Below are 13,273 nucleotides of genomic sequence, written 5' to 3' on the forward strand. Positions count from 1 at the left end.
AAGCAGATTCAGAAGGATGTAGGTTGCAGTATATACTGGGAGATGAAGACGGTTGCACAGGATAGAGTAGCATGGAGAGCTGCATCAAACCAGTCTCAGGACTGAAGACCACAACAACAACAACAACAACAACAACAACAACAACCTAATCCGATGACATGCAACCAATAAAGTCCACAAAACGTTCTGCCCAGTGGAACTCACTATATATTGTATTTTTACTATTAAGAAATGAGCATCTATAAAAGGGCTTTATTTGATAAGTGTATCTTGAGGACAGTAAGAGTTATGATGAGCTACCTCTCCTCCTTCCAAAAAAACTTGATCAAGATGTCCACAATGGACTACAACTTCTCAGAATTATAATGAAAAATATATTAAATTTGGAACAAATGTAGATCTACGGCTATGCTAAAGATCAGCTTGTCCCCATGACCCATATTTCTGGTGTTTTTTCTTTCAGAGACAGCACTGTCTGAATGGTGTTCCCATATTAGAAAGAGGTCACCAATCAACTGCCACAGAGACGGCTGTGTGAGAACATATTGAGGAAACATATCGCTCTACTGGGTAGCACATTTGTTACCATAGCACTAACGCAATTTTGGTAACTGAGAGAAAAGAATGGCTGAGCAAAGAATGCTAAAATGTATTTCATGAAGAATGCCACATCATCTTCTGGAACATTCTCCTGAGAATGGTATAGAGGTACAAACAATTAACATAAGATGCATGTCAGTGCCTTTACATCTAATTCTACGTCTATATCTACAGGATGTCCAAAATTAAATATACACTTTCAAAATATTCTAGAAAGAGAATCACTCCTCAGAATGACACCAATTTTGAACAGCATATTATTGACATGGGGGAAAATGTCAAGGGAAAGGGAAAAAAATTACGAATATTTTGCCAGTAAGCGTCTTAACATTAATGGGGCTGACTAAAAATGATAGATGAATCACAATATGAGGGCTATGGTTTGAATTGCACATTACACCATCTCACAAAATGAAGGCTTTCACGACCGGACAACATAGCTGCTAGTAAACCTTTCGGGATGTGAGGTCGTGGTCCAAGAAACTCTTCTGTTCCTGATATTTTGTCCAGGAATCCACTGGACATCCTCAGAGGCGCTCCTCCCCTGAGTCTTGCCGACTGACTGGTCGGAAGTCCAAGAGTGATACATATACTAGAGGAAAGGGGGCGTGGTTGAGGTAACGTGATGAGCAGAGATAATCCTTGTCAAAGATGCAACTTCTTTATCAATTGACATATTGTCAAAGATAAAACTGTCTAGAGATTCTGCAGAGCTACTGTCCATCTGACGCCAAGTTTCATTGCCTTCTCTCAGGATAATTTTAATAGGAAAGAGGAGGAAATGAAACTTAGCGACATATGGACAGTAGCTCTGCAGAATTGCTAGACAATTTTATCTTTGACAATATGATAATCAATAGTTAAGTTTTATCTTTGACAAGGATTATCTCTGTTCATCACATGTTACTTCGACCTCACCGCCTTTCCTATAGTATATATGTTGCTCTCGGACGTCTGACCACTCAGTCAGCAAGACTCAGCAGAGAAGCACCTCTGAGGATGTCCTTCACAGTCCTGGACGAAATGTCAGGGACAGAAGAGTTTCTTGGACCATGACCTCACATCACGAAAGGTTCACTAGCAGCTATTACACCATCTGTTATGTTCAATGTACATGACTGCACAAGTGGGGCAGTCAACAGATGTGGCATGATTATCTACGGAAGCCCATCCACCACAGCAAGGTCGTACCACATTGAATGGGAAAAATCGGTTTTTAACTGCCCTAAAGCCAAAACTGCATAAAAAGCAAGGCGACATTGGTTTTTAATTGTACTCTTACATAAAAAGCAACATAACAACAGTTTCTAATTGTCATGATATTGGTGCAAGTCATGTTCAATACTCCGTCCACTGCTTTCGACTACAAGTTAAAATCGAGAAACAGCCTGTTCCACAACAGATTGGAGTATCTCGGTGGTCATGTTTAGAATGTGTTGCACAATACTTGCCTTCAATTCCACTATGATCATAATTGGCGCACTAGACACAAAATTTTTCAGATAACCCCACAGTCAGAAGTCACACGGATTATGTTCAGGTGATCCGAATAGCCAAGCTCCAGGGAAATGACAGATGATAATTCTAGCATTTTTGAAATCCCTCACAGCAGCTGCTTCACTGGCTGTGCAATGTATGAAAGAGCGCCACCTTGCACAAAATGATCCTACCCAGACATCCATCCTCCTGAAGAGTTGGAATGATGATGGTGCGCAAAAGACCTTAATAGCGTTCACCAGTGACAGCACAGGTGACAAGACCCACAGGCCTCATCCCCTTGAAAAACAATGCCATCAATCTCAACCATACAGTCAACTATTCAGAATGAAATGGTACCAGCTGATGTGTGTCCAGATTTTCCATTGTCTATATTCTGCAATTCTGCGAATCGACATAACCTTGGGGATGGAAAGGGGCTTTGTCTGTCCACAGACTCTTCCATGGCCATTCATTGTCCACTTCCATGTGAGCAAGAAATTCCATTGTGAACATTTGTCTTTCTGGCAGGTCAGAAGAACGAAACTCCTGATCGTGGGTGATTTTATATGGATGGCAATGCATTTCATAGAATTTTATGCATGGTGCTCATACTCATGTCCAACGTTTGGGCAATTCCCCATGCCCTGCATTTTTGCACACCAATGCTCATCCCCCCAGGAATCTTCGACATACGTCGAATGAACTGCTTTCCTCACTCTGCTGCATTGCACATCAAAAGACCATCTCTTTCTTAATTTTTTAATCATTGTCTCCAGACCCTAAGCAGACATTGGACCAATTCTTTTTTCATACTGATGAGTGTCTGGAACTTCTGCACAGCTACTGGTGCACAGTCACTGTTCTTCTAGAAAAAGCTTTGCCAGCAGTGTGCAATATCTCATGGAGACATTCAAGTTAAGCGACCTGGAAATAAATTGAGGAACAGTCGTTTGCCACAAATCTGTTGGTTGCTGGTTTTTATATTTAGACACTTAGAGCGCCATCTACTGGTCAAATTTTCGTTTTTTTTTTATTTTTATTTTTTTATTTTTTTCATATTTTCCTCTTCTTCCTCCCATGACTTTTCCCATTGCATCAATAATTTGCTATTCAAATTTGGCAACATTCTAAGCAGTGATGACCTTTCTACAGTGTTTTCAAGCAGGAACTTTAATTATGGACACACTGTATAATACACAAGCCATCTCACACTGTGTGGTGAATGATACTTCTGGAACCACTGTATGTTCCACCATCCCTGTTCCATTCACAAATGGCATGTGCAAAGAATAATGATTGATAAACTTCCACATTAGCTCATTGTTTTCCCTTATTGTGGTCACTTGATGAAAGGAAGTAGTATGTTGTTCGACTCTTCCAGGAATTTCAACAGTAAACTTCTCTGTGATGCACAATGTCTTTCTTATAGTGTCTGCCACTGGAGTTAGTTGAAGATCTCTGTAACGTTTTCACGCTAACTATATGCTCCTATGACGAAACACACCAATCTTTGTTGTAGCTTCCCTATCTCTTCCACCAAGCTAATGTACTGAGTAAGGTAGCACAATTGTTAGCATGGCTCAGATTCAGAAAGATGATAGATCAAATCCCCGCCTGGCCATCAGGATTTTGATTATCTATGATTTCCCTAAATCACTCCACGCAAATGCCACGATGATCCCTTTGAAAGGCACACCTGATTTTCCTCCCAGCCCTTCCCTAACATCAGCTCAAGCTCCATCTCTTAACGACCTCGCTGCCAATGGGACGTTAAAAATCTAATGTTCCTTCTTTTGTTAATCTAACCTGGTAAGGCTTGCAAACTGATGAACACGCGATCTAGTGTGGTCAAACAAGTATTTTGTAAGTTCTGTGGATGAATTACATTTTCTTAAGATTATGCATATGAATGTCAGTGTTGCTTCTGCTTTTCCTACAATCTGTTTTATGTGGTCATTCCACTTTAAGTCATTCCAGATGGTTACTTGTAGATATTTTACAGTGGTTATGGATTCCAATGATTTGCCCCCAATAGTGGAATTGTACAGTTGTGGATTTCTTCACCTCTCTCTGAGCACAACACTGTATTTATTTCGGTTCATGGCCAACTGTCAATCCTTGCACCTAACGTAATTCACCTTTCTGTAGTTCTACCGTCACCTGCCACAGTGATTGGATTATTCAAAATCTCATATTTTCGGAGGGTGTACGTCTTCTGAAAAGTGCATGCACTGTTATGTCATTTTTTGCTCTCAAACTGTCAATACACTATCACACAGCTGTCTCTATGATAACTGATTGGTCATCTTCATTTAAGTGACAACTTTCTAATATGGACACACCATTCAGAGAGTGTGGACTCTGAAAGAAAAACACCAAAATGGGTGTTCAGCAAAATAAACTGGATGCTGTACATATGATTGGTTGTATTACAATAAACTAAAAGTGAAGCTTAAAACTGTCTCTCTATTGAAGAGCAATATCCTGACAGAGACACAAGGTTCCTTGACCAGATAACTGCACTGAAAATAAGCAGATCTCTTCCTTAACAAACACACTAACACTCCACGACAGCTAGATCAGCATGACAAAGTATATCGATCAAACGGTGGATCAATACACTACAAAACAGCAAAACATATAAAAAGACAAATGTACTGTTGGGTGAACTTCCAGATGAGCCTACTACAAAAACTAGATCATCGGATCAAACAAAGCAACCAACCTAATGTAAAACAACATACCATTCACTATACCGTAAAATTGTTTACAACACAATCTGGAAAACTATATAACACACATAAGAGTGAATAAAATGTTGAGCCAGTGAAATATGTCTCAGGAGGCATTTTTCACCCCGAGAAAAGGAACCAACATATAGATACATTGGCAGAGCATGATAAGAAGTCAGAAAACACACTAAAACATAATCCTATCAAAGGAATTCAACATACAAACACAGTGGCTGAGGGAAAAGCACACACATTAGAAACCTCAAAACACAGGCTTGTCAGAGCAGACATATTGAATGGAGAATATCCAGATATGTGTGATACATGTACACATCCAATACCACAACAGGCCTAAGTGGAATACATATGACAAAACCAAAGGAAACTGCATAACTATTAAAGATAAAATCATAGCAGGTATGTGGCCTGTAATTGAAGTGTCATGATGATCTTTCCATTGGCAAAAGAATCCGGAACAGTCCCCCATTCGGATCTCTGGGAAGGGACTGCCACGAGGGAGGTTAACACGAGAAAAAAAGTGAATAACCAACAGAAAGATAACATTCTATGAGTCTGGGCATAGAATGTCAGGAGTTTGAATGTGGTAGGGAACTAGAAAATCTGAAATGGGAAATGCAAAGATTCAATCTACATATAGCAGGGGCACGTGAAGTGAAAAGAAGACAAGGATTTCTAGTCGGATGAATATAGGGTAATATCAACAGCAGCAGAAAATGTTATAACAGGAGTAGGATTCTTTATGAATAGGAAGGTCGGGCAGAGAGTGTGTTACTGTGAACAGTTCAGTGACAGGGTTGTTTTTATCAGAATCAACAGGAAACCCGCACCGACATCGATAGTTCAGGTATACATGCCAATGTTGCAAGCTCAAGATGAAGAGATTGAGAAAGTGTATACGGATATTGAAAGAGTAATTAAGTACGTAAAGGGGGACGAAAATCTAATAGTTATGGGGGACTGGAATGCAGTTGTAGGGGAAGAAGTAGAAGAAAAGGTTACAGGAGAATATGGGCTTGGGACAAGGAATGAAAGAGGAGAAAGACTAAGTTCTGTAACAAGTTTCAGCTAATAATAGCAAATACTCTGTTCAAGATTCACAAGAGGAGGTGGTATACTTGGAAAAGGCCAGGTGATACAGGAAGATTTCAGTTGATTACATCATGGTCAGACAGAGATTCTGAAATCAGATACTGGATTGTAAGGTGTACCCAGGAGCAGATATAGACTCATATCACAATATAGTAGTGATGAAGAGTAGGCTGAAGTTTAAGACATTAGTCAGGAAGATTCAACACGCAAAGAAGTGGGATATGGAAGTACTAAGGAATGACGAGATTTGGTTGAAGTTCCCTAAGGCTGTAGATAGTGCAATAAGGAATAGGTCAGCAAGCAGTATGGTTGAAGTGGAATGGACATCTCTAAAAAGGAGTAACACAGAAGTTGGAAAGGAAAACATAGCTACGAAGGATGCAAGTGCAAAGAAACCATGGATAACAGAAGAAGTACTTTAGTTAATCAATGAAAGAAGGAAGTATAATAATATTCAGGGAAATTCAGGAATACAGAAATACAAGTCATCTAGGAAGGATGATAACATTAAGAGTGCAGCGGGAATTCCACTGTTAAATGCAGAGGAGAGAGAGAGCAGTAAGTGGAAAGAATACACTGAAAGCCTCTATGAGGGGGAAGATTTGTCTGGCGTGATAGAAGAAGAAACAGGAGTCGATTTAGAAAAGTTAGGGGATCCAGTATTAGAATCAGAATTTAAAAGAACTTTGGAGGACTTAAGATCAAATAAGGCAGAAGAGATAGACAACATTCCATCAGAATTTCTAAAACCATTGTGGGAAGTGGCAACAAAACGACTATTCTCACTGATGTGTAGAATGTATGAGATTGGCGACGTACCATCTGGCTTTCGGAAAAGCATCATCCACACAATTTCAAAGACAGCAAGAGCTGACAAGTGCAAGAATTACCACACAATCAGCTTAACGGCTCATGCATCCAAGTTGCTTACAAGAAAAATGTACAGAAGAATGGAAAAGAACATTGAGGATGCACTAGATGGTGATCAATTTGGCTTTAGGAAAGGTAAAGGCACCAGAGAGGTAATCCTGACACTGCTGTTAATAATGGAAGCAAGACTAAAGAAAAATCAAGATATGTTCATAGGATTTGTCAACTTGGAGAAAGCGTTCGATAATGTAAAATGGTGCAAGATGTTCGAAATTCTGAAAAAAGTAGGGGTAAGCTATAGGGAGAGACGGGTCATACACAACATGTACAACAGCCAAGAGGAGTGGACAACCAAGAACGAAATGGTCGTATTGAAAAGGGTATATGACAAGGATGTAGCCTTTCTCCCCTACTGTTCAATCTATACATCGAGGAAGCAATGATGGAAATAAAAGAAAGGTGAAAGGATATCAATGATACCATTCGCTGATGACATTGCTACCTCGAGTGAAAGTGAAGAAGAATAACATGATCAGCTGAAAGGAATGAACAGTCTAATGAGTACAGAGCATGGATTGAGAGTAAATCGAAGAAAGATGAAGGTAATGAGAAGTAATAGAAACTTAACATCAGGACTGATGGTCACGAAGTAGATGAAGTTAAGGAATTCTGCTACCTAGGCAGTAAAATAACCAATGACGGACAGAGCACGGAGGACATCAAAAGCAGACTAGCAATGGCAAAAACGGCATTGCTGGCCAAGAGAAGACTACTAATATCAAACATTGGCCTTGCTTTGAAGAAGAAATTTCTGAGAATGTACGTCTGGAGTACAGAAGTGTATGGTAGTGAAACAAATACTGTGTGAAAATCGAAACAGAAGAGAATGAAACCATCTGAGATGTGGCACTACAGACAAATGTCGAAAATTAGGTGGACTGATAAGATAAGGAATCTGGAGGTTCTGCACAGAATCGGAGAGGAAAGGAAAATGTGGAAAACACTGATAAAGAGAAGGGACAGGATGATAGGACATCTGTTAAGCCATGAGGGAATGACTTCCATGGTACCAGAGGGAGCTGTAGAGGGCAAAAATTGTAGAGGAAAACAGAGATTGGAATACAACCAGCAAATAATTGAGGATGTAGGTTGCAAGTGCTGAGATACAGAGGTTTGCAAGTCAGAAGACTGATGAAAAAAATATATTAGCAGAAATGGGTGTGGCAAAAGTAAGGGAAAGTGGGTGATAGACGAAGTCCCCAGAAACAAGCAGATAACATTTCATATCATCGCACCAAGCACAACACCAAATGAAACTGGCAAGCAAAATCCAATGACATGGAAATCAAGTTATGATAACTTAGAATTAGTTTTACAATTAAATAGAATAGAAAAAAGGATATTTTTCAAAGTGGCAGACTGAATGCTAACCAGTCTACTACAACCAAAGGTGCATTATAGCAACAGATTAACCAGACCGTATTAACCTGAGGATCAAAAGTCTCCCCACCTCTGCTGAGTCATTAGTCAATCCCATGCGCCGTGCTTGCTGAGTCATTAGTCAATCCCATGCGCCGTGCTTGGAGTCGCAGAGCTGAGGCACTTAATCTCGAAAAATTGTTTAAGGATCAGGGTACATGAGAGAACATACTCTGACTTCACTCAAACTGACACTAAACGCTTGATCCATGTCAAACATCTATAGTCACAATCCTTCAGATCAATTCAATGAGGAGCACACTAGTAAATGCTAAGCTCCTGAAAGTGGGCCAAGAGCTGCATATGGACATTCTCTGTATACAAGAATTTTATGTACGGAATGGGTAGCTTACAATGTCTTTCTGATAATGCAATCATAACAACTTGTGGCTTAGACTGCAAATAGCAATAGTTACAACCAATAAGAGCAAAAACACTTTTAAGGTGAATCAGTTGTGCAGTCAACATTTAGTCATGCCGGATGTAACACACGGTAGGGAAACGTGCCTGACAGCCTCGCTGCATCCACAGTATAACCATAGGATACAGACTTAAGCAAATTTAAATAAGGATATAGCCAACTACGGAATCAGTAAATAAATGCAGACATCCACTCCAAGTCTTCCCTAAGGGATTCAGACAAAACTGATGGGCAACACAAGAAGCACAATTTAGTGTACTGAGTACACAAAGACCAAACACCTACTTACTCAAGACATGACAGAACAAAAAGCAACATTGACATTACCCACATGAAAAATGCTGCTATCACACACAAAATGGACTGGGGAGTACATGATATCATAACCAACAGTGACCACAACACGACAACATTCACTTTCATACAAGACCTGAACAGAATGGACACAATACCAACCACACAACTACTATTTCATAAAATAGATTGGAACAAACTATCAGAAGAAGTAAAGGAACATGATCTGAACAACATGTAAGGACAGACTACAAGACTCACATTCTGACATAAATAATACAAAAACACACAAAACATCTGTATACCAACAGCAGCCAATTCAAGATAGAGACAAACAAATAATACTAAATGTATACAGGCCAGCAAAAGAGATACATAAATAGACACTATTTGACTCATACAAACAACAATGAGTGTGATTCACATCAATGCAAATAGAGCAAAACATTTATGGGGAATCATACAAGATATCAATAGAAAACATAAAAACCCCATTTGTTCTGAATATGCTAATGCAGGATGATGGCATGATGATACAGGTACAAAGAAGTATGCCACAATTCCTGCTGTATAAACTGCTCCTGATGACTTCATCAACTCAGACATACAACACCAAGCTGCCCTCAGAAAAGAACTACACATCCCATATAATACTTGTCCTTTTGTGCAACAATAAGTTGTATTAGCAATCTTGAAACTTAAGAACAAAAAGGCACCTGACCTAGATAGTGTTCATTCACAGATACTCAAAAGACTAAAACCAAAGATAATCCCTTTTTTAACGTCACTGAATGAACCTTATAGACAGCAAACAGAAATCCTTGAGAGCTAAATACATACCATCCAAAATGTCTCAAACACTTTGGCAAAGGTTCAGACGGCATTACAGTGCAAGCACCTACTGGCTCACAGAGCTCGCCTGGCCTGAGCCCACACCAATTTCACCTCCGACCCCGAAAATCTATTGGCAATATCATCAACCACAGCATTATAAATTGTCAGGAATGCAATAAACAAATAAGCCATGACCATTATGATAGACACTGCAAGAGCTTTTGACAATCTCTTGCAGCCTGCTATGTTTGCCAGGTTAAGACAACTAGAGGTGCCACAGTCTGTCCAAACGATAGTGTCCTAGACTACTACTTCCTGTACAGAGAGACTGAAAAGAATAGGACAGATGAAGTTGTTGCAGATGCAGATGATTTACTAGTCTAGAGCTCTGCAAGCAGCAGAGACCAGCTAGAGGAGAAAACCAGTGGCTCACTACATGATGATGTTTGATTCGTGGGGTGCTCAACTACATGGTCATCAGCACCCGTATAAAGACCCAATCCAGCCATTGTAATGAATGATGACAATGATGAAATGATGTGGACAACATAAACACCCAGTCTCCGGGCGGAGAAAATCCCCAACCCATCCGGGAATCGAACCTAGGACCCCAAAATCCAGAGGCAGGGCTTACTACATGTTATCACAAAACGGTGTAGCAATAATAAACTCAAGATAGGAGAAAATATAACAGTCTACACACTATGGAAGTGATCACTGAAAAGGAACCCCTCATAAGCAATTCGGGACACAGTCATCAAACAAGCAATCATGCGGTGTTCAAGCATAACAATAAAAGGAAATTCCTGGACGGAGCAACATGTAACAGAAGAAAAGGGCAACCACTCACTTATAGTGGACTGAAGCATGGAACACACAAACATGTAACTGAAAACAGCATTCACACTATCTTTCAAGAGACAGTTCTTTTTCTAGCACAAGCACACGCTTGCGCACCCATGTGTCCCCTCTCAATTCCTCCACCACACACACACTCACACACTCCTGTGGTCACAGCAAGACTGATTATTGGCACTCAATAACTAGAAGCTGTTGCCTGGATTAATGAAGGTGGGGAGAGGATAAGGAAGGAAACAACGAGGGGGTAATTGGAAAGAGGCAGGTCTGTGGACAGATGACTCTGTGGCTGCACAACAAGACGAAAATGAGTAGACAGGGTAGAGGAAAAAGTGCTGCAGCAAGAGGTAGAGGGGAATAGGACGGAGAAAATTGGAGAGGGAAGTGAGAAGGGTGGGGGAGAAAAAGGAGAAAATGAAGAGATTGAAATGGAAGGAGGGGGGACAAAAGAGATGTGAAAAAGAGGGAGGTGTGTGTGTGTGTGTGTGTGTGTGTGTGTGTGTGTGTGTGTGAGAGAGAGAGAGAGAGAGAGAGAGAGAGAGAGAGAGAGAGAGAGAGAGAGAGAGAGAGGGGGGGGGGGGGGAGGAAGGGGGAATGCCCTCATGGGAGGGGACGAAGGGTGGTGGAGGAAGGCAGTGCACTACCTGGACAGAAGAAGAGCGATGTGGTGGAAAGATGAGAGAAGGGAAAAAGTAAGGAAAGGCAGTGGGAAAAGGTAAATGGAGGTTTAGGACTGGAGGATTGTGAGAGCGCCAGATATGCTCTGGAGACAATTCCCAGTTGTGCTATTTTGTGCTGGAAGGGAGTATCCAAATGGCCTGTGTAGTGATGCAACTATTAAAATCATTGTTGTGATGTGCAGCATGTTCAGCAACTGGAAGGTCACATTTGTGGTTTGCGACAGTTTAGCAGTGGACATTTACGCGAAAGTTAGTAGCTCGTTACTCGTTGTGCCCACACAGAATGCTGTACAGTAACTGAAGTATAGTTTATATACAACATGACTGGTTTCACACGAGTCCCCGTCTTTTATTGGGTAGGAAATGCCTGTGACTTGAGTGCAGTAGGTAGTGATGGCTGCGTGTATGCGACAGGTCTTGCACCAGGACCAACCACCTATGGGATGCAGAATTGGGCTAGGGATGGACAAGGATACTGTGTAGATTGTATGGGAGGTATGGGAGGCAGAACACACCTTTGCGGGAGTGATGATTGATGGCTTGTTAACTGGTTTCCTGATGTCAGAGGGACAAATGGCACAGGAGACTTGTTTAAGATGAGTTGGACAGGAAGGCTCTGGTAAGGTTATCGGCATATTTTGACAATTCCCACTTTCCACTGCAGATGTGGTGTCCACAATGGTAAGGCTCTAAGGTAGAGACTTTTAGATATGGAACTGGTGACAGCTGTCAAAGTGGAGTGTAGTTGGTGCACTGAATATGGACAGGCGTATTTATGGAGCCATCTGAGAGGTGGAGATCTACATCTAGGAAGGGGGATCAATGAGTTGAGAAGGACCTTGTGAAATGGTTTTGGCAATATATGTTGAGGTTATGGAGGAAAAAGCAATGGTTGTCCTTGCCGTGAGTCACGATCATGAAAATGCCATCAATGAATCTGACCCACACAAGAGATTTTGGCTGTTGACTGGATAGGTGGGATTTCTCTAGACAGAAAAATAAGTAAGTTGGCATAGGATTGTGACAACCATGGATTTGTGGTATAGTTTGTCTGCAAAATGAAAAGTGATCAGGGGGAAATCACCTTTCCCGTAAGAACACTACAGATGTCATACAGAATGACTAAGAATCAATTCTCCCACTAGGAGTATAAAACAGTATGAGGAGATTTACAGAGGTTCTGTCCAAAGGCATTTGTTGCATTTGTATTATTAGTAACTTTTATCTGTATTCCATCTAGTGCTAACGCAATTTTGTTTAAAATAAACCCCCTGCCTCAGGCACGTCTGCACACTGCAGTGTCAGCGAGTCATGTGGTATCCTGCAGAGGGACAATACAACTTTGTAAAACACCATTTAGTTGCTTCTTGTAACACTGCGGGGTAGACAGAATGGGAAATCAACTGCTCAATCTTGAATTTGCAGACTTATGACGGAGTGAAGTGCATGACCGCAAACTGGAAACCTACCTTACCTCGCCCTTCTATTCTCCACTCTGTTACACACTCAGATTATAATTTACCCTTAATAGGGCTCAACTGCATTTATACATTGTACAGGTATTTAATCCTTGTTCTTAACCCAGTGCCAGTATGGGCTTAGTAATCACAAACTCCTTTTTTAAACATAAGAACATTCACCGGTATACTTGGGAAGGCAGGGGAACCAGATCTGTCATTGACTATATAATAACAGATCAGGAATTCAGGAAGGCTGTGAGGGGGACAAGTGTATTCAGGGGATTCTTTGACGACACTGATCATTATTTAATCTGCAGTGAAATTGGGATTGTGAGGCCGAAAGTGCAGGTGGTCAGGTCCATATGTAGGAGGATAAGAGTGGAGAAACTTCAGGATAAGGAAATCAGGCACAAGTACATGACAGCGATCTCAGAAAGGTACCAGGTAGTTAAATGT

At 40.8% G+C, this 13,273-nt stretch overlaps 1 protein-coding gene across 3 annotated transcripts in view; it reads right to left on the bottom strand.

The window, feature by feature from the left end:
- Nucleotides 1-13,273, bottom strand: part of LOC126278125 (probable ATP-dependent RNA helicase spindle-E) — a 224,970-nt gene that overhangs the window by 194,939 nt on the left and 16,758 nt on the right. The window contains exon 2 of one of the 3 annotated variants that reach the window (XM_049978011.1): nt 8,302-8,399. The exons of the other annotated variants lie outside the window; for them this stretch is intronic. Coding sequence (XP_049833968.1) covers nt 8,302-8,315 — 14 coding nt within the window. The 5' untranslated portion in view covers nt 8,316-8,399. The remainder of the gene's footprint in view (nt 1-8,301; nt 8,400-13,273) is intronic. 3 annotated transcript variants of the gene reach the window in all.

The sequence above is a fragment of the Schistocerca gregaria genome, chromosome 6 (genome assembly GCF_023897955.1).
Source record: "Schistocerca gregaria isolate iqSchGreg1 chromosome 6, iqSchGreg1.2, whole genome shotgun sequence".
NCBI classification, from domain to species: domain Eukaryota; kingdom Metazoa; phylum Arthropoda; class Insecta; order Orthoptera; family Acrididae; genus Schistocerca; species Schistocerca gregaria.